This window comes from Coenobita brevimanus, chromosome 113, assembly GCF_032717465.1.
Source record: "Coenobita brevimanus isolate Jiangsu-jjx chromosome 113, ASM3271746v2, whole genome shotgun sequence".
NCBI lineage: Eukaryota > Metazoa > Arthropoda > Malacostraca > Decapoda > Coenobitidae > Coenobita > Coenobita brevimanus.
In genome coordinates this window covers 5,049,848-5,076,033 of record NC_137066.1, presented here as the reverse complement: position 1 = coordinate 5,076,033, position 26,186 = coordinate 5,049,848, and the positions used below count along the sequence as shown (strand labels likewise).

At 41.5% G+C, this 26,186-nt stretch overlaps 1 protein-coding gene across 1 annotated transcript in view; it reads left to right on the top strand.

The window, feature by feature from the left end:
* The window catches only part of LOC145418320 (relaxin receptor 2-like), a 207,381-nt gene that overhangs the window by 162,458 nt on the left and 18,737 nt on the right, over nucleotides 1–26,186 (top strand). The window contains exons 11-13 of the mRNA XM_080286760.1: nucleotides 1,598–1,669; nucleotides 2,360–2,431; nucleotides 13,271–13,363. Coding sequence (XP_080142886.1) covers nucleotides 1,598–1,669; nucleotides 2,360–2,431; nucleotides 13,271–13,363 — 237 coding nt within the window. The remainder of the gene's footprint in view (nucleotides 1–1,597; nucleotides 1,670–2,359; nucleotides 2,432–13,270; nucleotides 13,364–26,186) is intronic.

Below are 26,186 nucleotides of genomic sequence, written 5' to 3'. Positions count from 1 at the left end.
AGTGCTTGAGGTTGTTAATGATGTTCTTCGTCTGGTTGTAAGTGAAAGGTGCATAGTCTGGGTCTGTGGGGAACTGTCTCTTACGTCGGATGATACGTCGGTCTTCGGGATGGGGGTTTAGATGGCTGACTTTTGAAAAGTGACTTATGAGGGTGTTTGCTTGTTGTTTGTTTGAGGGTATGGTGTCTGTTGTTGTGATGGCAATGTGTGATTGTGTGGTGTTGCTGTTGGAAAGTGTGATGCTGTTTAGTGTTTTGTAGAGTTTGCTGATGTTTGTTTTGTGGTCAAGTGTTTGGAGGTAATTTTTCCAGTTTAGTGTTTGCTGTTCTGATATTTTATTGTTTATCTGAGTGTTGAGTTCTTGTATTTGTTGTACGGTGTCTTGTGTATGGGGTGTTTGGGAGTGTCGCAGTGTGCCCCGTTGTCTGATGAGGTCTTATATTTCTGGTGTGAAGTTGGGGTTGTGTCTCTTTCTGTTGCCTCTAGGGATGTGTCTTTTGTTTGCGTTTTGTATAATTGTATTGAAAATGTGCACAGCAGTGTTGATGTTTGTGATGGGTGTACTGTTTAGTGTTTCGAAATGTTGTTGTTTCAGTTACAAAGGCCTCCCAGTTGGCTCTCTTATAATTAGTGTATGTGTGTTTGTGGCCAGCCGGGGTGATTCTGGTTTTGGTAGTGATGATGATTGGAAGGTGATCAGAACCTAGGGTTTTGACCACTCTCCATGATGTGTGGGGGCGAAGTTTGGGGAGCAGAAGGTGATGTCTGGAGATGATGGGAGGAAGAGGGCTTGGTGTGGGATATGGGTATGTTGGTCTAGATTGTTCAGTATGAAAAGATAATCTGTCTGGGATTGTAGTTATAGCAGGGGCTGATGTTTGCCTGCGGTTAATTCATCTGCTATCAACAAACAGACCGCGGTTACTCAACAGCAGCGACAATAGAATGCACTGAATTACTGGGGCTTAGTTTCGGTCACCTTCACCTCAAAAGACAAAATATGAGATTCGCTGTTCCCTACATAGGAAAAAAAAAAATTAACATCAGCCAAAACCAGCCCGTAAATTTCACCCTCCGCCAGGCTGCAAGACTCGGACCACAAGACTTGACCACTTCGTCGAGCTAGTAACTCTTGCTATTTCTCTTCCACTTTTTCTCTGCTCCATCGATTTGTTATAATTTAGTGACCAAAGCCATGATCTCTTACAAACCTAAGTTATGTCAGTGTAGCATATGTTATTTCTAAGTACACCAGTTCTAAAATTTTCTCCAGAGCAGAATAAAATCATCTAATGGTTGCAGGCAAAGAAGAAAATGATTATGGGGTAAAAAATGTAATATATATAAAACAACAGGGTTAATGGCGCAGGGATTTACGCTTTCACTTCGATACATTTTTTTTTTTCTTATTCTCTCCGAACGATATATTCAGCTCAGCAGACATTTTTCCAACTGGAGTAGTTAGCTATAGCCTTCATTAACAGTGTCACCAAAACACTGGATTATGTTATATATAATCACCAGATGGACCCAAGAGTATAAAAAACGTCCTTGGATTTAAGAATATATTATTATCTTATTTATTTCTTCCTCACAGTGAGCTGAACTTCAACCAACTTCAGCACCTCTTCTCCGACTCATTTGTAGGTTTGGAGTCTCTCTCAAAACTGTAAGTATAATTTACACATTGTTTCTGTATTAACTGTACTGCATAAATGAATGATGGTGCAAGTACTGTTTATAAATTGTAATATATTAAGTTCGATGTATGAATTTCAGTATGCCTACTGTAGCATAAACTGTAATGCATGAATTGTAAGTGTACTGCATACGTGGTGGGGTTTGGGGTAATTTTTACTCACTTGGGTTTAGTGAGCCGTTTCTATATATATACTTAATACTATCACTAAGCTTAGTAGTGCTGCCTAGTAGTGAAGGGGCTACTGAAGGCAACGTCTGACACCACCAGTTCAAATAGTCTCTTATAAGCTACATAAAATCATCCACAGGCAGCAAGAATAAAATATCATCATAATCATCATCAGTACCTCACAAACTGACCGTTATATCTGAACTAAGAGAGATTTATTTATGTACTGCTGGTGTTTGATATACCGTAGACTTGACTGAGTTTAAGCCCTTCGGAACTGAATAAAAATCATCTGATCGTTACCAAAAAGCACGACCTCTGCATACAAAACCAGGTTTTATAGATGTCTCACTTTCACATCATTATTGGTACTTTACATACCTATGTATAATAATGAATAGATTTAAATTCTCTCTCTCTCTCTCTCTCTCTGCTATCAAACTGCCTGCTCCTTCTCCCCCCTCCCTCAGTTTCATACACTGCCCACAGCAACCTGGAGGGCAATCCGCTTCTGACGTGCCCAGTCACCACACTCACTCAACTCCAAAGTCTCAAATCACTGTAAGTATACCTGGCTGGATTGGCTGAGTTCATTTAATTTTTTTGGCCGTATTATTTACCTTATGAATCCAGTGGCGTCGTTTGTCAGTTTATTATTATTGTCTCCAGTTATTCAGCGAACGGAAAGTATCGTACTTAATCGCTTAATGAAAACTGTTCCTAAATTTCCATCTGACAGATCTCTATTCAGCTGAACAGAATCGTCCAAAGTTAGCAAGAATAGAACTTTGAATGTGTCATCGGAGAGACATGATTAACCCTTTATTGGTCGAGACAATTCTTATTCTAGTCCAGCTAACGCCAGGCAGTTTTATTCAACTGATAAAGAGTCATGCGAACCTGAGATCGTCATTACTGTCAGCATTAACTTCTTCCTCGTCATGGCATTCTGTTCTACCTAACACCAGACGATTTTGTTTAGCTGAAAGTCAGTCCTCAAAGCCAGTGAAGGTTGAATATTTTGACCTAACTCGTTGACTGGCGGGACTTCTCTCCACCGAACTTGAACCAATAGCAAAGATCCTTGCTCGCAATAGGAGTTACGAGGAGGTATTATATTTCTTTTATAGTAATCAAAGGGTCTTACGACCATACCTACGAGGTACAGTATCATGCATGAAGTCACCAAGTATACGTTGCTACTCTGCTAGTAAGAGAAAAGTATAGTAAATATGAATGCTCTCCCCACTCACCTCTCCCGACCAAAGACTGGACAAGGAAAAGGAAGTACACCCAACTCGAAAGAGTAAGGCCTGGAAAAGGAAACAAAAATTATAAATCAATGAGTCTACCACTTAGGCAGAACAACATAAATTTGATTTTTTTTTTTTTTATATATGCGGAGAGGAAGAAATCAAAAGCGAGACGCCCACAAATTGTTTCCTCCAAGGAAAAAAAATAACAGAGTAAAATTCAGGATCCGTTCATTTGGAGATGCCTAGACATACTATTTAAAAGATTGTAGGTCACTGGCCGTAAGAAATGCAGACAGAGGAAGACAGTTCCGGAGCTAGCCTTTTGCATACGCAAGTGACTGGGAGTTACGGTTAACTCTCGCATGACAGAGCTGGGCAGAAAAAGAGATGAGAGTTTGTTGTTAGACGGGTACTACTCCCAATATAGTGGTGGGGAGATGTAAGCAGACGGTTCAGAGGGGCAGTGACCACTGAGGTAGCGACAGTGAGGAGATAACGATGCAACAGTGCAGCGAACAGACAAAGAAAGAAGGGGGCCAGTGAAGGAAAGACAGTTAATGAGACGAAAAACATTTGACTCCAGCTTGTTGAGAAGGCTGCGGCCACACCGAACGCGACGACCGGAGAGGTAGAGTCAAGCGATGAGCGGTGAGGTGAGCGTTACCGCGATGCGTGTCCAAATAGGAAGCGGCAACCTCGTTGGCGACAGATAGCCAGAAGCATACATATAGTGAAATATCCGCTGGACATTTCAATATCTACTGAATCATATTTCGTAGATATACATAAACACATACATATAGTGTATACACTTATCTGTTTATTAGTTTTAAGCCTACGGTGTAACGCAGTGAAAGATCGGGAAAATGGCAGCGTGGAGGAGGAATGGCAGTTGTTTAAGAGTGCTGTGGTAGGGCATGCAGAAGAGGTGTGTGGTGTGAGACGTGTGGGTGGTGGTGTAAGAAAAGGAAGTGAATGGTGGTGCGAGGAAGTAAGTATGGCTGTGGCTGAGAAGAGACATGCATATGAAGTGTGGCTGCAGAGGAAGGATGAGATGTCATATGAAAGGTATAAGGAAAACAGGAATAGAGCGAGAAGGGCTGTGTGTGATGCTAAAGTGGCAGCAGATGAGAGGTGGGGTAGGCGGCTGACAAAGAATTTTCAACAGAATAAGAAAATGTTTTGGAAGGAGGTGAAAAGGGTGCGAAAGGGAGAGTCTGGGAAGGAAGAATGAGTAAAAGCAGAGGATGGAAGGATGTTAATTGAAATGGATGCAGTAAGAAAGAGGTGGGCTGAGTATTTTGAAAGACTGTTAAATGTAGAGGAGGAAAGGATGGCTGAGATTGTGGCGGATGGAAGGGTGCAAGGAATAAATGTGTTGGGAGAGTTAAATGACTCTTTGATCACGAAGGAGGAAGTGGAGAAGGCAGTAAAGGAGATGAAAACAGGGAAAGCTGCAGGTATGGATGGGTGTGCTGTGGAATGCCTGAAGGGTGGTGGAGTGACTATTGTTGACTGGTTAGTAAGATTGTTGAATGTGTGCTTTGAGAAAGGTATGGTGCCAATTGACTGGGCAAGTGCTTGTGTGGTCCCGTTGTATAAAGGCAAGGGTGATAAGTATGAATGTACTAGCTTTAGGGGTATAAGTCTGTTGAGTGTTGTAGGTAAGGTGTATGGTAGAGTGTTAATTATGAGAGTTAGAGAGGGTACAGAGGGAGTGATTGATGATGAGCAGTGTGGCTTTAGGAGAGGGATGGGATGCGTTGATCAGGTGTTTGCTGTGAGACAAGTGTGTGAAAAGTATTTATAGAAAGGCAAGGATGTGTTTTGGGCATTTATCGATTTAGAGAAAGCGTATGATAGAATTGATAGGGAGGCTTTGTGGACTGTTTTAAGATTGTATGGACTTGATGGTAGGTTACTAAAAGGGGTGGAAAGTTTTTTGTAAATAGTAGAGCGTGTGTAAGAGTGGGAAATGCTGTGAGTGATTGGTTTCCCGTGAGAGTGGGGCTGCAACAGGGATGTGTGATGTCGCCTTGGTTGTTTAATATTTACATGGATGGTGTTGTAAGGGAGGTGAATCAAGAGTTTTAGGTGGAGGTCTGAGTCTGGTGAATGTTGATGGTGGAGAGTGGAATCTGAAGCAGCTGCTGTTTGCAGATGATACTGCACTGGTGACTGATTCAGAGGAGAGATTGAGACAGTTGGTAGAGGAGTTTGGAAGGGTGTGTGAAAGGAGGAAATTGAAAGTAAATGAGAATAAGAGTAAAGTGATGAAGTGTACGAGGTTGATAGATGGTAGGGGGATGAATATAGTTTTGAATGGTGAGTTGCTTGAGGAGGTAGATTGTTTTAAATATCTAGGGTCACATGTTGCTGTGGATGGAAGAATAGATGCAGAAGTGAAGTTTAGAATAAATGAAGTAAGAAAGGTGCTGGGAGGAATGAAAAAAGTGTTTAAATGTCGTTCGCTTAGAATGGATGTAAAGGGAAGGCTGTATGAGGATGTTGTGGTACCGACTGCGTTATATGGGGCTGAAACATGGAATATGGGTGTAGCAGAGAGGAAAAGTTTGATTGTAATGGAGATGAGGTGTCTGAGGAGTATGTGTGGAGTGACGCGTATGGATCGGGTGCGAAATGATGAAGTGTGAAGGAGAACTGGAGTTGTTCGGGAGATGGCTGGTAGAGTTGAGCAGAGGGTGTTGCGATGGTTTGGGCATATGGAGAGAATGGATAATGAGTGATTGGTGAAAAAGATAACTAGATCTGATGTGAGAGGTGTAAGGCTGAGAGGAAGACCACGAATAGGATGGATGAACAATGTGAAGAGAGCGTTGGATGCGAAAGGGATGTCTGTTGAGCAAGGAAGAGTGGCTGTGCGTGACAGTAATAAATGGAGAGAAATTGTGAATGAATAAGTGATGACACAGCCCTGAGGGGATATTCTCCCGCATTTGGTCTGATCAGCTAGTCAGGTCAGGTGTGGGTAAGGGGATGGGTCTGTTATGATGTGGCAGGGGTAAACCAGTTCTGCTGTCGGGCCCTGCTGTGGATGTCACTGATTGCATTGCGCAGTTGACCCTTGTGCGGTGTGGTGCGGTGAGGATCTGTCCGTTCTCCCCTTTGGGGCTAAGATGCGAATGAATGTGTGTGGTAAAGACTACATATTGTATAGATAGATAGATAAATAGATAGATAGAGAGACAAAATAAAAAGGTATTAGATGTGCTACGACACATTCTCAGTGAAAATTATGCAAGCTGGGATGATTGGATTCCCAGAGTAGAGGCCTCCATTAATGGGTCTATAAATAAATCCATTGGTATTCACACCACTGATGACAAAATACAGGCAGTGAGAGATTTTCCTGAACCCACTACGACTGACGAAGTTAGACAATTTTTAGGTCTGGCTGGGTGCTATAGGTCCTTCGTACCACAGTTCTCTCATATAGCCTTCCCTCTATTCCAACTACTCAAAAAAGATGCTGTATTCCAATGGGAAGAAGAACAAAAAAGGGCATTTAACAATCTAAAAATTAAACTAACGAATGCACCTTGTTTAGCATATCCAGATTACACGAAATCATTTCTTATTTGTACAGACGCATCAGTTAAAGGATTAGGGGTGTGTCACGTGTGTTCCTCGTGGGTCTTTGTTCACGAGAGGACTGCTGACAGCTAACTGCATCATCTCCTTACTGGCCGCTGTCGTCAGCTTTCCTCAGTGTAAGCATGTTTAGCATTGCTCGATTCTCGCAGACACAACACCTTCTCATCATTTGACTTCCTGCTTCTATCTGTCTCTCTATCTATCTATTTATCTATCTATCTATACAATATGTAGTCTTTACCACATGTGTTTGAATGGATGAGTTAATGGGGAGTGTGTTGTCCTGTCTCGGCTACCTCCCTTTCCTTGGGGGAAGCAGCCTAGGTATATAGATAGATAGTGTAACAAAGGGTATAGAGCACTAAATACCAGTATGAATTTTAGACATTAATGGTCTTTTATAGGTTTTATAACAACGGTGGAACTGACGTTACTTAAGCAGACGTAAGACAAAATAATGCTCAATTATAATTTACCATTTGTATGCAGTTATTCACAGATATCTTCCCAGTGTTTCTTCAACACACCAGTATTTTTGTGGAGTGGATTATTTGGATCCCACACAGCTCTCCTGCGGTGCACGGCTCCAATAAGGTGTTCAGTAGACATAATTACAAAACCCAACCGCCCAACACGCAGTACCAGCACGACTAAATGATGATGCAAATGCCTGGGGAGTGGGAATGTCGCTAGGCAGTGCACAACATTTTGGAACATGCTGCATCGCGTAGCGACGAGCGTGGAGGGTGACCGGGACGACAAACCTCCCCGCTCATTCAGTGTGGCCACCCACATAGGATTTAATGTGCTTTATCGTGTCGCCTCATCACTCCCCGCTCAAGTCGCCCCGCTCGTCACGTTCGGTGTGACCATACCCGAAGAGCTGTATGTATGGAGCCTCCCAACACATGAGAGTTGTACTCTACACAAGGGTGAATAAATCCCGTGTAAAAAGTCTGCAAATGTGAAGGGGTAAAAAAGGCATGGAGTCAACTTATCACACCTAATGTCCTGGAATCAGATTTTACAAGAGAGGTAATATGATCTTTCCAAGATAAAGCCCAAGAGAATGAAATCCCAAGTATGCACAAATATTGTGCAGGATTGAGTTGGAAATTGTTAAACATGAGAGGGTATTCCTGTGGTAGATTTTGACTGGGCAAAAGACGTAAGAACTTAGTTTCTTATGCATTAAAATCAGCAAGACTACATTTACCCTAATCAGAGATATGAGGCAAGTCAGACATTTAGTATGCCATGCCCTCAACCCCTGTTTGTTGAAGTAACTGCTGAGATGGACGCTGCAGGATGCAAATGGAGTCATCAACATATGAGTGAATAGGGTTAGATGTACAGCTTAGGTCATTGATGAATAAAACGAAGAGAGTTGGTGACAGAACAGAGCCCTGAGGAGCACCACTGTTCACAGCCCTAGGAGAAGAACGGTGGCTGTCCACAAACAGAAGCTACAGAACGACCAGTAAGGAAACTAAAAATTAAGGCACAGATAGAAGGATAGAAACCGTAAGAACGCAGTTTGGAAATAAATATTAATGCTCCTTCTCAATCCTGCCTTTGAGATGCCAAGCACAATGGCATAGATTTCACCAAAGTCCCGAAAGGAAGATGACAAGGAGTCTGAAAGGAAGGTGAGAAGATCGCCATTGGAATGTCCCTGGCAGAACCCAAACTGACGATCGGAAAGGTTATGATAGGAAAGGTTGTTAATAATCTATTTGTTATGAACAGATTAGGGGTTCTTAACAAGGGTTATTTATACCCCTTGAGGATATGGAGACCGAATTCTCGGTGTTTGGGAATTTTCTCTTAAGTGAAAAAATCTATAAAAAACAAAAAAATTGTAGTCCAGATCAGTTTAACTTGCATGGTTACTTTTTTTTTTTTTTTTTTTTTATAGATATAACTCATCGCCTGTGAGAAGTAAACTGTTTTATAATCTGAAACAGGTGAATCAAAGTAACTTTGTAGAATAGTTCTAGCTAGCTTGTATATTTGTCATTTGCCAATTTTCCAGAAGCAAATAAATAGGATGAAATTCTAATGATTCTCTTTCCTGCCCTGTTTCTACTTATATATATGTAATGGACTAGCTACTGACGCCTGATGTCATACTGACACCTAATGGGAAAGTGATGATGGAGATTTTGACAGAGGAGAAGTGGATATAGGGACATTGTTGGCAATCCATCAGGGATCTGGACAGAAAAAGGTTATGAACCTCTGGAATACATAAAAAAAAAGAAAGAAATACAGAATGTTAAAGCAACTGGGCTGTAGTTACAGGACTGGGAATGGTCACCCTACCTTGGGACAGGCTGAATGAGAGCAAACTTGTAGCAAGAAAGAAAAGTACAAGTTGACAGTCAAAGGCAGTCACCAAGGCAGGGTGGAAGCACGGAAGTACAGTTTTTGAGGACAACAGGAGGGACCCCATCAGGTGTATATGCCTCATTAGTATTAAGGCCAGTGATGACAGAAAATACATCGATGTAGAAATTTTAATGTCATCCATGAGGAAGTCTGAGGGGGGAAGTGATGAACACCTCCATAATCGTCTAGGGTGGAATTGGTGAAGAAAGTCTAAGCAAAGAGTTCTGCTTTATCACTAGAAGAAACAGCTACTGAGTCATCAGAGTGGAAAAGAGGAAGGAAGGATGATGAAGTTAAGTTGAAAGAAAGGTTTTTGGCAAGGTGACAGAAGAAGCGAAAAGAATTTGGATATGAGTGTCCATAGCATTTAATATGAATGAAATCATTTTTGGCAGAATGAAGAACAGACTTAGCATGATTCCTGATGAAATTTAGTAGTGGGATGGCTCCGGTACCTGATGTTCATGGGTTAGAGAAGGTTCAGGTGATAAGGCTGAGATCAGAGGAGCCCAACAGAGAGAAAAGATTAACAGCATAAGCAGTAGGATGAGCTCTAAACAAGATGCCAAGTATGTTGGAACTCCCTCCAAGGCAGTCAGGGATACGGGTAGGATGATATATAGGCTGCTTTAGGTCATTAAGGATTGAAAAGATGTCGGCTTGTTCACCTGATGGATCTGTGAAAGAAGAGAAGAGCCATAGGTGGTGGTGAATGTTGATCTAAGGTGGAAAGAAGATTTCATACAAAGGAGAAATTGACAGGATGTGTTCCATCTTGGAAATATGTTAGTTAAAGAATTTTTCATAGTAGAACACAAATATATTTAGTCAGAGAATGACAGGATTTGCCGAAGCCAGAGTGTAGTGAATTTAGAAGATTCAAGTTCGGGAACACAAGAGCAAAATAATTTGTTCCATACACATAAACAACAGCCACCTTTGACTTTGAAGTGAGTATAAAGAAGTATCCTTAATATAAGTGTGTGTGTGTGTGTGTGTGTGTGTGTGTGTGTGTGTGAGAGAGAGAGAGAGAGACCCACAGGGTTGTACCCAGTCCTAGCCCATTTTATGTCCTTTTTATCACACACACTGCACACAAAATCGCCAGATATTTTAATTCTCTCTCTCTCTCTCTCTCTCTCTCTCTCTCTCTCTCTCTCTCTCTCTCTCTCGTTTTCCATGGACATTTCTGCCTTATTGCTCATGCAGAATTTATATTCTCACAAGCGAAAGCGAGATGGGGTTTGTGTGTTTGTTCCGGTATTTTTTGTTGTGTGGCCTATTGTTTATGTCTATGTTAATATAAAGGAAAGCTGAACGGAACTGCACCTACTTTATCAGAATGACTGAGGACTTTCAGCGGAATAGATAAAGGTCATGGGTCACAGGGAATGGTTCAAGGTCATAGGTCACAGGAGAAAGGTCCAAGGTCAGGGAAAGGTCCAAGGTTATGGGTTACAGGCAAAGGTCAAAGGTCATGGGTCACAGGGAAAGGGTCCAAGGTCATGGGTCACAAGGAAAGGTTAAAGGTCATGGGTCACAGGGAAAGGTCCAAGGTCATGGGTCACAGGGAAAGGGTCCAAGGTCATGGGTCACAAGGAAAGGTTAAAGGTCATGGGTCACAGGGAAAAGTCCAAGGTCATGGGTCACAGGGTCAGGTTACCGCAGTGTTAATCCGAATTTTACCTAACTTAGTGGATGGGTTGAGGAACAGGAAAGGGTTATATAATTCAGTCAGTCAAAAACCACAGGGCAGGGTCCAAGGTCAGGTCCGTTAACTCAGATTTTATTAGATTAAGATCAGACTTGGTTGAACTGTTTAAGAATAACCCAGAATGAAGCCTCTGAGCTTTCAAAACAGTAGGTAAAGGCCACTTTTTTTTTTTTTAATACAAGGAAGAAGGAAACAAAGGACAGGAGCCCACAAACCGTTCTTTCCAAGAACAAAATATCAGTACAACAGAGAGCCAGATTCAAGATCCGCTCATTTATAGATGCCTGGACACAGTGCGTTTGAAAAATTGGAAATCAAAGGAAGTAGGAAATACAGACAGAGGGAGACAGTTCCAGAGTTGACCTGTTGCATAAATGAAGGACTGGGAGTAAAGGTTAACTCTTGCACTAGACAGCTGGACAGAAAAGGGATGAGAGTTTGTTGCTAGACGGGTGCTACTCGCCCATCGTGGTGGTGGAGGGTGCAAGCATATAGTTCGGAGGAGCAGCGACCATTGAAGTAGCTACAGAAAAGAGATAAAGATGCAACAGTGCAGTGAAGTGACAGAGATTGTAGGAAGCCAGTAAAAGGAGGAGTTGATGAGACGAAAAGCCTTTGACTCCACCCTATTGAGAAGAGCTGTATGTGGGGACCCTCCCCACACATGAGAGTTGTACTCTACACATGGACGAATAATTCCCGTGTATAAAGTCGACAACTGTGCAGTGGTAAAGAAGGTACTGAGTCGACATAGCACATCTAATCTCTTGGAAGCAAATGTTACAAGTGATGTAATATGATCCTTCCAAGATATATCCCGAGAGAATGAAACCCCAAGCATGTTTAAAGAGGATTCAGGAATGAGATGGATATTATTAAACATTAGTGGGTACTCCTATAGAAGATTCAGACCGGTTGATAGGTGTCTGAACTGAGTATTTGATGCATTAAAAACAACAAGATTACTTTTACCTCGGTCAGAGATACGAGCCAAGTCAGACATTAAGTGTACCGTAGCCTCATCCCCTTGTTTGTTGAAATAACCGTTGAAATGGATGCTGCATGAAGCGAATACCCCCGCTAATACCAATACACCAGTCCTGCATGAGACAGCCCTAGCATGTATATGGATGGCGGGTGTTAGCGCCGAAATGGTGACATGCAGAGGTGTATGGTATGTATGGTAGCAGGCTGTGAAGCCTATGCCCAGAGTCGGACACATAATAAAAAAAAAATGGAAAGATTAATGGTGGAATCCTCAGTGGATGAGTGGATAGGGTTAGATGTACGGCTTAGAAGGTCATTGATGAATAAATGGAAGATAGCTTGCCATTGGACAGAGCTCTGCAGAACACCATTATTGATAGATCTAGGAGAAAAACGGTGACCGTCAAGAACATAGGCCACAGGGTCAACTTAAGGCTTTCGATTCGTTATGAACAAATTTAATGTATAGGATAATGAAGAAGTAAGCTGATTTTGAGACTAATCAGTCAAAGCCTAAGACACAGGGCAGAGACAAAGTTTCGGCCCTATGTCTCTTCCACAGGACCATTGGACATCTGTCGTGTACGAGTACATTGCTAAACAGTTGCCACGTATGGTGACAAATCATACTATAATCAGTACATCAGCACTCTGAGTGCCTCTTTGTATACGATGTATTTGGTTACCTCTCTCTCTCTCTCTCTCTCTCTCTCTCTCTCTCTCTCTCTCTCTCTCTCTCTCTCTCGATACGGTGTGTTAATATTCTCTTGAAATTTATTCATGCAGTTTATATCCCTGTCTGAAGGACACCAAAAGAAAAACATTAAGAACATGCGTCGATCTCACAGTGATACAAATTTCTTAAAGGGTAGGCTCATACCCAAGAGGTAAGAGGTAAGGATGTAACTGCTTCGACCCGACAGTGACTCTCTTCAGGCATAAACAGTCACAATGTAGAGACACTAAAATATCATAACACACTACATAACACTTAGAGACATTAATATGCTGGTAATATGTTATATAGAGGTTTGAGGAAAGTCGTGCCTAAATTCGAGAGAGCGAGAGGAAACAGCAGAGGAAATTCTAGCTAGGGAATGTCCCACACAACACTATGACGGCATGGAAAGTCACACAACACACCTGATGGAAGATCACCACAGACTCATACACGTGCCCACACACATGACCCAACCAGTACTATATGGGGGAAATTGGAGAGACTGGTCAGAAGGGACTGGGACGCGACAGGAAACAGGAGAGGCACGGTGGAAAAGGCAGGAGTAGAGGGCACGGCGTTAGCTAGCATAGACCACTCTCACCTTAATACTTTTCTTACCAAGATAATTCCCTTTGAGAATAAACAGCATTCAGGTTATGTGAATGACACAGTTCCGCCAGGTAAAATCAAATATGCCGTCCCTGCCTGCCCCTCAGAGTGTTGGAGGGAGTGGAGCTGAGTTCAGACTTCCTCAGCAACATCTCCACAGACCTCACCCAAGGACCCGCCGCTGCCAACATGCAACACGTGTGAGTACCAACAACACTTTTTGGAACAGGGATCACATGTAGTATTGCGGACAGGTGTAGTGATCCACCTTCCTCCAGCCAACTTGTGAATTTGGCAGTGTCGCACCAGTGGTCATCACAGTTGCCTGCCTTACATTTTTGTCTATCATAACCCTTAAATTCACGACATACTTCAGTCTGTATAATTGAAGTAATATCTAGGCCAATACAGAGAAGTTAACGCAGAGATCCTGAATATATGGAATATCAAATTAAATAATGTATATTTTGCTTATATTGCTACATGAAGCACAGACTTGGGTCCATTTCCCCATTTCTACTAGATCTGACTCTTTAGACACGTCGAGTGAGCTGAGTCGAAGGATTCATTTATTACCGGGAGAGAGAGAGAGAGAGAGAGAGAGAGAGAGAGAGAGAGAGAGGAAATGGAGGTGTCACTATATATTGAAGTAATAATGAGGGTAATGGAAGTGAAAAGGATAAAAGGTATTGTATCAATGCTTGATTTTACACACACACACACACACACACACACACACACACACACACACACACACACACACACACACACACACACACACACACACACACACACACACACACACACACACACACACACACACACACACACACACACACACACACACACACACACACACACACACACACACACACACACACACACACACACACACACACACACACACACACACACACACACACACACACACACACACACACACACACACACACACACACACACACACACACACACACACACACACACACACACACACACACACACACACACACACACACACACACACACACACACACACACACACACACACACATTTCGTTACATTAACATTCGCTGTCTGCCAGTGGAACTTGCTTCAGTCCTAGAAGGACTGACATTTTATGCAAGAATTTCTCTAGGTAGAATTTCGATCTAAAAGAAAAAAAAAACATGACTTAAGAAATTAGTTATGACCTATATTCCCAAGGGATATATATATTTAACGATCAGTATAATCAGAAGTAGTAGTTGTAATAGTAGGTATTCCCTAGGCAGTCTGGCCGAACAGCCCTGAGTCCCTAAGGAAGGCCACGGCCGAGACCGGGCTTTCCCACAGAGCTTTCAAGGAGTGTATGTTGTGTTGTTGGCGCAGTCGATTGTGTGCAGTGCAGTCTTCCATAATGTGCTTAAAAGTATAAATCTATTTAACTTCACATATGTTTTCGAATGCGAATTTTCAGTATACACCTAGATATTGCATCAGTCATACAGATTAATGTATTTCTTTAATTCAAGTGTTATAATAGACATAAATGTATTTCAGGCAACTGTGACAAACACTACTGCCACGCTGCCACAATCACAGGCTGGGTGGAGGAGGGTTGATCATTATTCTGCACCTGGCCGCAGTAGTACTGTGCCAGTGTATATGAATAACAGCAGTTTGTATCAGTGATCAGTACCAGCAGTTTGTATCATAGTACTCAGTTGTAGTATAACAGTTTACTATTATCAAAACAATTAGTATGAGCGGCAGTTAATTATGCATCAACAGAGAATATATTCATAAAGAATATTAGCTTATTTTAACGAGAAGCAACCCGTCACAGCACTTAATTATATCCTTATCAAGGCCTATGATACCCTTCACCTTTTTTTTTTTCGCTGTTGTGATACGTAGCCTTAATAGAACGTAGGTAACGAAATAAAATTCAAGTACTCAAAATACTGAAAGGTCACGATGATATGGCTACTGATTAACACTTCACAGTTGATCAATCAAATTACACTAGAGATGGGTATAAAATTATTGGCAAACGTTTTCAATCACACCAAGTAACCATTTGTTCTTAGAGTTGTAAGTACATGGAACAAACTGCCTCCCCCTGTAGTAAATTGTGATACAGTACTGACCTTCAAAAATCGCTAAATATGTTCATTCCAGAGTAATTAATTTCTACAATATATAAATATATAAATATATATATATATATATATATATATATATATATATATATATATATATATATATATATATATATTTTTTTTCAGAGCCTGCAGGTTATAACTGCAGAACAACATTGATAAATACTGTTGACAAAATGTTACTTTCATTTTCTAGTAGACTGTAGCACCAGTCGAGCAGGGCGGTACTCTGAAGGTAGATGGAAGGCTGTTGACAGGGAGAGCTGGAGTTCTTGTTTCATCATCAGCCATCGAGACTAGCTTCTGACCATCCCCCTTTGCTGAACTTTCTCAGTGTTTCAGTAACACAGAGAGTAGGCCAGCATGCTCTCCAGTACAAGTTCCTGTAACTGTTAATACCAAACTACATGCATATTACACACAACACTTTCTATTCAAATTTAAACAAAAAATGACGTCTCATAACCAAACCTCGGAGTCCCCGGGGAAGGAGGGGGGGGGGATATCAATGTCCCCACCATGCATCCCTTTCCCGATGACGACCAAGCGAGATGCCTGAAACCACTGTCAGACTCACTTCTTCATTTCTGCGGCATTCGGGTTCTTTCCTTTAACGTTCCGTTGAGCATCATCTCTTCTCGAAACCTCTGCTTCTCTTCCAACATGAGACTCAACTGTCTTAGAAGAGTGACAGCAAACCCTTCTCTGTATCCTCCTACCAACTCTATATTCTTTTCAAAGCCAAAGGTGGCTATTGTGTATGTGGACTCAATAACATATCTTGCTCTCGTTTTTCTGAACTTGAATCTTCTGATTTCTCTACTCTCTGGCTTCTGTTTCCCTGTCATTCTTCGACTAAGTATATCTGTGATGTTTACTTGTTTCGTAATTCTACTATAACTAATTTTTTAAATTTACTTCTAAGTTGGAACACATCCTGTCAATTTCTCCATTCTCTGAAATCTCCATTCTAGGAAATATCAATGGCCAGTATTATCTTTGGTTTTCCTCTCCCTTTTGCTGATCCACCTGATGTACAAGCCTACATCATTTCTATCCTTAATGACCTAGAGCAGCTAGAACAGCACCCTACCGGTATCCCTGACTACCTTAGAGTGAGTTCCAACATACTTGACCTCTTCCTTACAACTAATCCTTCTTCTTATGCTGTTAATCTTTCCTCTCGGTTGGGCTCCTCTGATCACAACCATATCACCTTAACCTGTACTATAGCTCCAGTAAGGGCTATGGAGTCTCCCAAGAAGCATCAGTTGTGGCACTCTGGAACGGCTGACTGGGGTGCCCTCAGGCAGTACTTCTTTGATTTTCTCTGAAATGATTATGCTTCCATGGCCGAGAGCCATCTGAGTGTGCCTTGTGCATTACAAAGGTTCTTCTCTTGGGCAAGGAAGCATACATTCCTTTCTCATATCCTTCGACTAGTTAAAAAAAAAATGGTTTAATCTTGTTGTCCTAATGCTGTCCACAACAAGGGGAAGGCCTACAAAAGGTATCATAGCCAACCCACCCATGAATCTTATATCTTTTATGTTTCTGCCCAGAATCATGATGAGTCTGGTTTTCTCTCTGACTGAAATAATTCTATTCATGCTAAATACTCTGAACCCTCCAACTAAAATTCTTTCCACTCCTTCTGGCACCTTGCCAAAAACCTTTCTAACAATTTTACCTCATCATCTTTCCCTCCTCTTTTCCACTCGGATGGCTTTGTAGCTATTCCTTCTTCTGATAAAGCAGAACTCTTATGTCGGACTTTCTCTTCCATTTCCATCCTAGACGATTCCAGTGCTGTTCCTCCATCACTCCTCCCCTCTGACTTCCTCATGGCTGACATTAAAATGTCTTTAGTTGACATATATTCTGCCATCACTGGCCTCAATACTAACAAGGCATATTGGGCTTGATGGGGTCCCTCCTGTTGTCCTCAAGAACTGTGCGTCTGGGCTTACACCCTGCCTAGGTAAACTCTTTCATCTTTGTCTGTCAACATGTACCTTTCCTTCTTGGTGGAAGTTTGCTTTTATTCAGCCTGTTCCAATGAAAAGTGACCATTGTCATCCCTCTAACTCTTGCCCAGATGATTTATCATCCTGTCTTTCAAAAGTGCTCGAGTCTATCCATAACAAAAAAAAAAAAAAAAACTCCGAGGGCTGGAGCCGTATATGTATGGCAAGGCCTACGTCTGCAGACAGTGTCGGAGCCATACATGTATGGTCTGCAATTGCAATAGGCATCAACACGCAAATTTTCAAATTTGGCAGGAGATGACCGGCATAGACACGCACACACCCTTTCCGCATGTTTACCCACTTCCTATATCATCTATCTACCCAACAAGAGTGTCCTTGGTTCGAATAGAATAGTTACCGATGAAGAAAACGAAGATGTACCTCAACTCAATGGGTGTCGGTGGTAGCTTATAAAGTCTATGGGCATTACTCCGAAGTTTTCAGCCACCTGCTCAGGGAGAATCGACCTCAAAATCGACCTAAATGGCTTCTGTGAGTACTTTTATGGTTGTTCTTATTACCTCATTACTTCTAACCTACCTAGCACACACAAAAAAAAACGTCGAAAATTGGCTCGCACCATGGCTCCATGAGGGTCCAAAGTCTGCTGGCACACGGCAGGTAAAATACCTCTCCAATCACAACCTTCTTTCTGCTCGTTAGTATGGCTTCTGCCAGGGATGCACCACTGGTAATCTTCTTACTTACCTTTCAGACTTCAGCTCATCCTCTTTTCGGGACTAATGAAAACTTTGCCACTACGCTTGACATCTCAAAGGCTTCCGATCAAGTCTGGCATAAACCATTAATTTCTAAACTGCCCTCTTATGGTTTCTATCCTTATATCTGTGCCTTCATCTCTAACTTTCTCTCTGGATGTTCAATTTCTGCTGTTTTAAATGGCCACCATTTGTCTCCTTGAGCTGTCAAACATTGTGTTTCTCAGGGCTCTGTCCCGTCATCAACCCTTTTCCTATTATTCATCAATGACCTTCTAAGCTGTACATCTAACTCTATCCCCTCACATGCTGGTGTCTCCACCCTCCACCTTTCCACTCGCTTCCCGCAGCGTCTATCTCAGCAGTTTCTTCAACAAACACAGGATGAGGCTAATCACACCTAATGGCTGACTTGGCTCATATCTCTGATTGGGGGCTTAAAAGTACTCTTGTTTTTAATGCATAAAAAACTCAGTTCTTGTGTCTATCAACCCAACAAATCTTAGGCAGGTGTACTCTCTAATTTTTAACAATATCTCACCAATCCAGCATTGTCTTTAACCCCTTAACCATGGGGCATCACTTTCTGACGGTTGGGAGCAAGGGATCATACCGCGGGGCGTCACTTTTGTGATTCTGTGTTATTTTGAATTCGCCCGGGCTTTCAAGTGGTGGCTTGTATCATCTATCAGTACTGCCAATGTCCAACACTAGTCAGCACTCCTAATCTCATCTGTACTCCCATCCATTGTTGACAATTTAGCCATTTCTCCCCATTCTTGACTCCCCTCCCTACCTCCCCTCCATTACCCTCTCCTCTCGCCTGCCTGGCCGTGCTATGCTAAGTAAATCTTCCCCGGAATTTTCCACTGATTTCATCCATTGAAATAAGCCCTATGCCCTATTCTTATACCAAATAATATATATAAAAAAGAAATAAGGTAAGTGAGAGTGCCATACACCTGGAATTGGCTAATTATCACCTGACAACACCTCATGTGCACTTGTTTGCTAATTTTCGCTGTTTTATTTCCCCTTGAAATATGCTGTATAATCTATTCTCATAATAAAAATATATATAAGAAAGGAAGGGAGAAGCCTAAGTGATATTTACATTCACCTGGAACTACCTAATTTATTATGTATTGTCTAGATTTCCTGCCAATCATTTCATAGAGTATATATTAGCAGCTGTCACCAGGCTGACATTGGCAGCATTGCCCTCCCCCTAGGCAGGCCACCACACTGTATTCTATGCTAAATAAATCTTCCCTGGAATTATCCACTGATTTCATCCATTGAAATAAGCCCTATGCCCTATTCTTATACCAAATAATATATACAAAAAAGAAATAAGGTAAGTGATAGTGCCATACACATGGAATTGGCTAATTATCACCTGACAACACCTCACATGCACTCGTTTGCTAGTTTTCACTGTTTATTTCCCCTTGAAATATGCCGTATAATCTATTCTCGTAATAAAAATATATAAAAGGAGGGAAGGGAGAAGCCTAAGTGATATTTACATTCACCTGGAACTACCCAATTTATTATGCATTGTCTAGATTTTCTGCCAATCTTTTCATAGCGTATATATTAGCGGCTGTCACCAGGCTGTCATTGGCAGCATTGCACTCCCCCTAGGCAGGCCACCACACTGTATTCAGTTTACTGTCTTCTTTCAAGATGAAAGCATGTCGGGTTCGCGCCTGTCAAATTCCGCCGCTTTTTAGCCCCATGCAAAAGGCCCTGTGACCTCTACCCCCTACTAAACCTCATGTGGAAAGAGGTAAAGGGCTAAGTGACTGCTATGGAACGTGAACTGGCTAATTTGTCGATGAAAATGATAGAGTGACTACGATCTTTCTGGTGAGTATAACAGTGCAAGTGAAAATGTAAATAATGTGTAAATAATGTGTAAACAGCAAGTGAAAGCAATGAATGTAAATATAAGTGAACAGTGGAAATTAGTTTTATAAGTTACTGCAAGTGAGTGTAAATAAAAAAAAATGTAAATAATTTAAATAAAATAGAGAATGTAAATAGAAATGTAAAAGAGTAATAACATAAGAATACGAGTATATATACTAGGAGTAATGAAAGTGAAAGTTTCACTCTAGCTTGTATGAATACTATGAGTTATGAAAGTGAAGGTGAAAGTGACAGATTCACTCTCAACGCTAGTATAAAGGACGATACAGTGAATGCTATGTATTTTACTGACAGAGACATTGAATACCTACAATGACAATAAACTACTAGTACTGAAGGAAACTTATGGATAAAGACTGTAGATATATATATATGTGTTATATAGTAATAGAAATATAAAGTGTGAGTGTTTTTATGAATAATAAATGATAGAACACCAGCGGCGAATGATCGCAAGTGGGAAGGGTATACGTGCTTGTAATTTTCATTGCTTTCACAGTGTTTTTATTTTGGAGTATGGATTCCAAACTATTTGAGAATCATAGAAAAGTGTTTCTAGTGATAATATCAGGCTGTGGTAATCATATTACGGGTTGTCGGGAAGTGTAAAGTGGAGACTTCGTTACCCAACTTCAGAGGTCTCCACAAGTCCTACGGTACTAGACAAAGGTCAACAAACATTCCAAGAGAAAGCTGAAGGTATGTGCCATATGCATATATAATTGTAATATTCTAGGACTAATAACTGATTTTTGGCAAATATTTTTAGAGAGTCTGTCGGAGCGCAAATATGCCCACAGGACACGCTGGTCAAAGCAAAACAAGCCCCCGGTTTAGGGGTTAAACATACTTGAAGTTTCATTCTATCAGGATTTATCTTGGAAAGTATGTATTGCCTCTCTTGTAAAATCTGCTTCCAGGAGATTAGGTGTGCTATGCCGACTGCGTGTCTTCTTTTCCCCTGCCTAGTTGTTGACTTTATACATGGGTTTTATTCGCTCCTGTGTAGAGTACAACTCTCATATGTGGGGAGGCTCCCCACATACAGCTCTTCTCAATAACACTTACACTTACAGTATTATGAGTTTTGATGTTAGACTCCAGGTCTAACTGAGTACCCATATCCCATACTTTTCCAAAATTTGTCAAGTCTGTTCTTGAAAACGGTAATGGATTCAGCTTGGAATACGTATTCAGGAAGCCTGTTCCAGTCATTCACTACTCGTTGAGTAAAAAAGTCTGATCTTACTAAGAGTCTACTTCTCATTTTCTTAATCTTGAAACTATGACCTTGTTGTCCCTCCTGTTTCATACAAAAAAAGTTGATCTCTGTTTATGTTCTCCAGCTTCTTGGTTATTTTAAAGGCTTCTGTTAGGTCTCCTCTCTTTCTCCTCATAAAAAGCGAATACAAGTTAAGAAACTTCAGCCTCTCTTCATATGTAAGATGACTACATTCCCCTATAGCCTTTGTAGCTCTTCTCTGAACTTGCTCTAGGATGTCTACATCCTTGGCAAAGTAGGGACTCCAAGCCTGGACTGAGGTTTCCATGTGTGCTCTCACATACCCTGGATATGCTTTCTTGAATATGCCTGCATCCATATGCTTCAAGCTATTCTTCAGTCTCCTCATCGTGGATGTTGCCTTCGCTGCTGCTACTTGGCACTGTCTGGATGGCTTCAGGTCATTTGTTATATAGATCCCCAAATCTTTTTCCTCTGTCGTTGTTGTTATTTCATGCAGGACTTCTTCATCACCTATATATTTTTTCATTTGATATACTTTACTTTCATTCCGTCTGCCAGTATGCATTACTTTACACTTATCCACATTAAATTTCATAAGCCACTTATCTGACCATTTACATAATTGAAATATATCTTCTTGTAACATGTCTTGGTCTTCCTTTGTTGCGGTTCTACTGTACACTTTTGCGTCATCGAAAAACATCTTGATTAGTGACCGTATTTATTATGGCAGATCATTAACAAATATTATGAAAAGTAATGGACCCATTAACTCTTCTCTTACTGGCTCCCTTTAACCTCTGTTTGTTCGCTGCACAGTTGCATCTTTATCTTTTTTTAATCGCTACTTCAATGGTCACTGCTCCTCTGAACTGTCTATTTGCGTCCCCCTACTACTACAGTGGGGGCAATGCACCAATCTATCATAAGACTCTCAACCCCTTTCTGTCCAACTTTCTAAAGCAAGAGTTAACCATTACTCCCAGTTCTTCATGTGTGCAACAGGTCAGCTCTGGCACTGTCTCCCTCTATCTTTATTTCCTCCTGCCTATGAACTCAAATGCAGTGTGTCCAGGCATCTCGAAATGAAAGGATCTTGAATTTGACTCTTTTTTTGTATATAGTTTTTTCTTGGAAGGAATGGTTTTCAGTCTCCTAGCCTTTGGTTCCTTCCTCATTGCATACAAAAATAAACTTTTCCACAGTAACTGTGGAAAATGACGGCTCTCTCTGAACTCGTTCGACGTTTCCAATTACTTCTTTAATCATTTAAATAAATGATTATGTGCATGATTTTTGCTTCTTTACTTTCCATATTTTCCCACTTTTAAATGCGGTCAATGTGCTTGGCCAATATACGCCCAGATCAGTCATGTGCATTTGAAGCCATTGTGGCTTGATCTGCCATTTTGGTTTTGGCTGCCGGTTATTTGGCAAGATGTCATTCCTGATGCCGACCCTCCCTATTTATCTGTGCCTGGGACTGGCACCAAGAAGGGCTATTCTGTTCCCCCTCCCCTCCATGGCTGACACAAGCACTTTTAGCCTGAGTGCTGCTAATAGGCCCTTGTAGTACGGCACTATTTAGTTGAAGCAGTACTCCATCCTGTTTACCACTGTTAAGTAGCACTCCGTGAACATGCTCATCTTCATCCTTGAAGAGCCATCACTACTATTTCCGGCTGGGGCTTTGGCTCAAGAAGGTCTCAGGAGAGGTAGAGGGCATGGGGGGGGGGGGCTGACCTCCATGGCCTCGTAGTCCTTACTCCAGAAAGGCCACCACCACCTCTTCTGGCTGGGGTTCTGGCTCCACACTAGGAGAGGCGGGTGGGGTTGAGGCTGCTTTTCCACTCTCATCTGTGCCCATACCCCTGCCCCTCCACCTTTTTCTAGCTGGGACCCTGGCTCAAGAGGGTCTCAGGAGAGGTAGGGGATTAGGTGACCTTGCCCTTCTCCTTCGTGCTCTCCTTGTCCCTGCCCCTGAATGGCAACCACCATTTCTGACTGAGGCTCAGACCCAGCCACGCTGGGGGTGCAGGCAAGCTAGTCCAACTCGGTGCCAGTCCATAAATCAGACGGATGGGGAGAGTTGGCATCAGGAATGGGATCCAGCTGTTAAACTGGCCTAAACCAGGCGGATGCGACAAGGCAAATTCATCCTCCACCTCTACTGAAACCCTCTTGACCCATATCCCCAGGTGGAAGAGGTGGAGCCAGCATAATGAGAGTGAGGACGAGCAGGGCATGGAGGAGGTCGGCAGGGCAACCTCATCCCCCACCTCTCCTGAGACACGATAAGTCGTGGCCCGAGTCAGAAAGTGTGTTAGTGGCTCTTTAAGGGGGAGAGACGAGCTTGTTTGTGGAATGCTTACAGTTGTATGCAGGTGCTGCTTCAACTTAATGGGGCCATACTTGAAGGGCATATTAGCTGCAGTCAGACCTAATGCACTCCCGTTACTGAGAGGGCAAGACAGCCCAACTTGGTGCTGGTCCAAAGCCCAAATATATAGGGAGGGTCAGTGTCAAGATGGGCATCTGTCTGTAAAAAACAACCAAAACGCAGGATCTAGCTGTTTGACAAAGTTTGGTGAAACAACTCTATAATATAGACGTGGAAAAAGACAGATGATAAAGATTATAACCACGATTTATTACTTCATGAAACTCACAACATAAACATAATTTCATGAGCTTAAATTAGTTGTAAATAAAAACTAAAGGCAATTTCGGTGGTAATAATAGCGGCCCAATTCGCGTTTTCTCACCGGTAAGCTCCACATCAAGAGATGCTATGCATAACATTTGAAGGTCTGAATCTGACAAAGGCTTAATATGACCAGCCAATTTACCTATTTAAACCACTCCTGATGCTCCTAAATCAGTCTAATTTACTGTTCAGTACATATAGAATGACTCAGGTCTACAATGGAATGGAACTTAGCCTCAGACGACAATGGGATGTGGGCGTGTTTTGTGGGAACAAGTGGTGTCCAACAGAAGTGCGTTCAAAGGTGCTCCGGGCTTGCATTTCACACACAGAGTGCAGATATGGAATATGGCTCAGCTTCCCGTTTGTTTGGAGTTCCCACTTACTACTTCAATCACCTATTGAATCAGAACTATGACTTATGACTTAATGAAATTAACAATATAAACGTAACTTCATGAGCTTACTGAAATTTTATATAAAAACTACTATAACTTACAATATTAATATTACTGTACTTTATTGGAACCCTTTCCGTTTCCATATAAGAAAGTGTTCATTTCAACAGTTGCTAGCTCGTGAACTACAGTGCATGCAACATTAACCTCCACAATGCATGTTTGTTGTATTCCTCCACGAAGAATCAACTCATGTGACTCCTATGCCATTAAGTTCGCGAAGTAATCATTTTTAGCTTGCAAAATGGAAATCCTAGTTTGTAGAGGGAAAAATGTCTTTGCTGTTCTACCCTGGCAATGGATAAGATTCCTTCAGTCTAAAACCAGTTCTTAATCCATTATCGGCTGCGTACTGTTGGTGTGCCTGAACGTAGTAAGTCAAGTATCTCTCCATAAAAATTCCTTTGCACCTTTTCTACCCACAGTTCCATGGGTATTGTCTCTTCATAAACTCAGTAACAATAATTGTCAGGAATGAGGAATTTCTTCACAATAGAGAATCTAACAGTATCTATAACCTCTGTCTCAAGTATAACGAGGGCATCCAGTTATACTGTGTAGATCTCAGATATACTCTATTAGTTTTGCTCAGACAACCACCATTTAATAACCATTCAAGACTGTCAAACCACAATTACTCAGACATACACACACACACACACCGAAATTTGTTGTTGTTGGCTTCCTGGTCTCTCATTAATACTTCTTCCTAATCATACATGTTAACCTAACTTAACCTAACCTTACCTTGCAATTTAACCAAACCTAACTTAATTTAACTTGGTCCACTATTCTACGTCCGAGAAAAACAAGATCAACAGAAAAACAAAGTCAAAAGTAAATATCATTTACGGTCGCAAAATTAGTAAAAATAAATAAATAAATAAATAAATAAACCAGAAGTCAATACAAAAGAAAATTAATTTGGGTAGATTTGAGTGGGTCTGAGTAAGTCTCTTCCATTACGACCAAGGAAAACCAAACATTGTTGAAGCATAAGGAACATGACAGCAAGGGGGAAAAGTCAACATAAAAGTTATTTACCATCAGGGAAATAGCCAGAAAAATAAAGAAAAACTGGAGGAGAAGGATTTGAACTGGCAAGGTCGTTCTGCAACTTCAAATAAATCGTACATTTATTTAATTTTTGATTTGATATATGAAGCATATTCTAATCCATTAAATCCTAAAACCTGAGTGAGGCATCGAGATGAATATTTACACCCGACTCGTGCTGTGAAACAAGCTTTTCACTGCCATCATTAGACCTACATTAGTACTGCAGCACAAAATTAAAACTGATACGTCTCATTGTCTAACCGATTATTTATTGGCAAATAAAGACATTTTGCAGCCATCCACGACATGCATCTGAGTTTCTTCTACGCCAAGGGACGCCCACATAGATGGAGGCAGTAATCTTTGTTGGGGATTTTAAGATGTTCTATATATTTTATAGGGTTTCCGTATGAATGGCCCATTCACTCCTCTGGACCACTCCAGGTTATATCTAGTTCAGTCAGATTTAATTGCCAGTAAATATAGAAATGACTTAGCTCTGATTCGGGTGGGGTTATTTATTAAGCTGAATTGTGGATGGCAATGGGCAGACTGTCGGAATGGTGTATTCTCTGGGCACAGTGGGCAGCATAATAATACAGCAATCTACTGTCTGGGGTCTGTAAAATTTTAATCTCTTACACACTGGAAATGACGGCTTTCTCCAAACTCGTTCTAAGGTGGCAGTTACTACTTTGATTACTTGGTGAATTATTAAAACCAC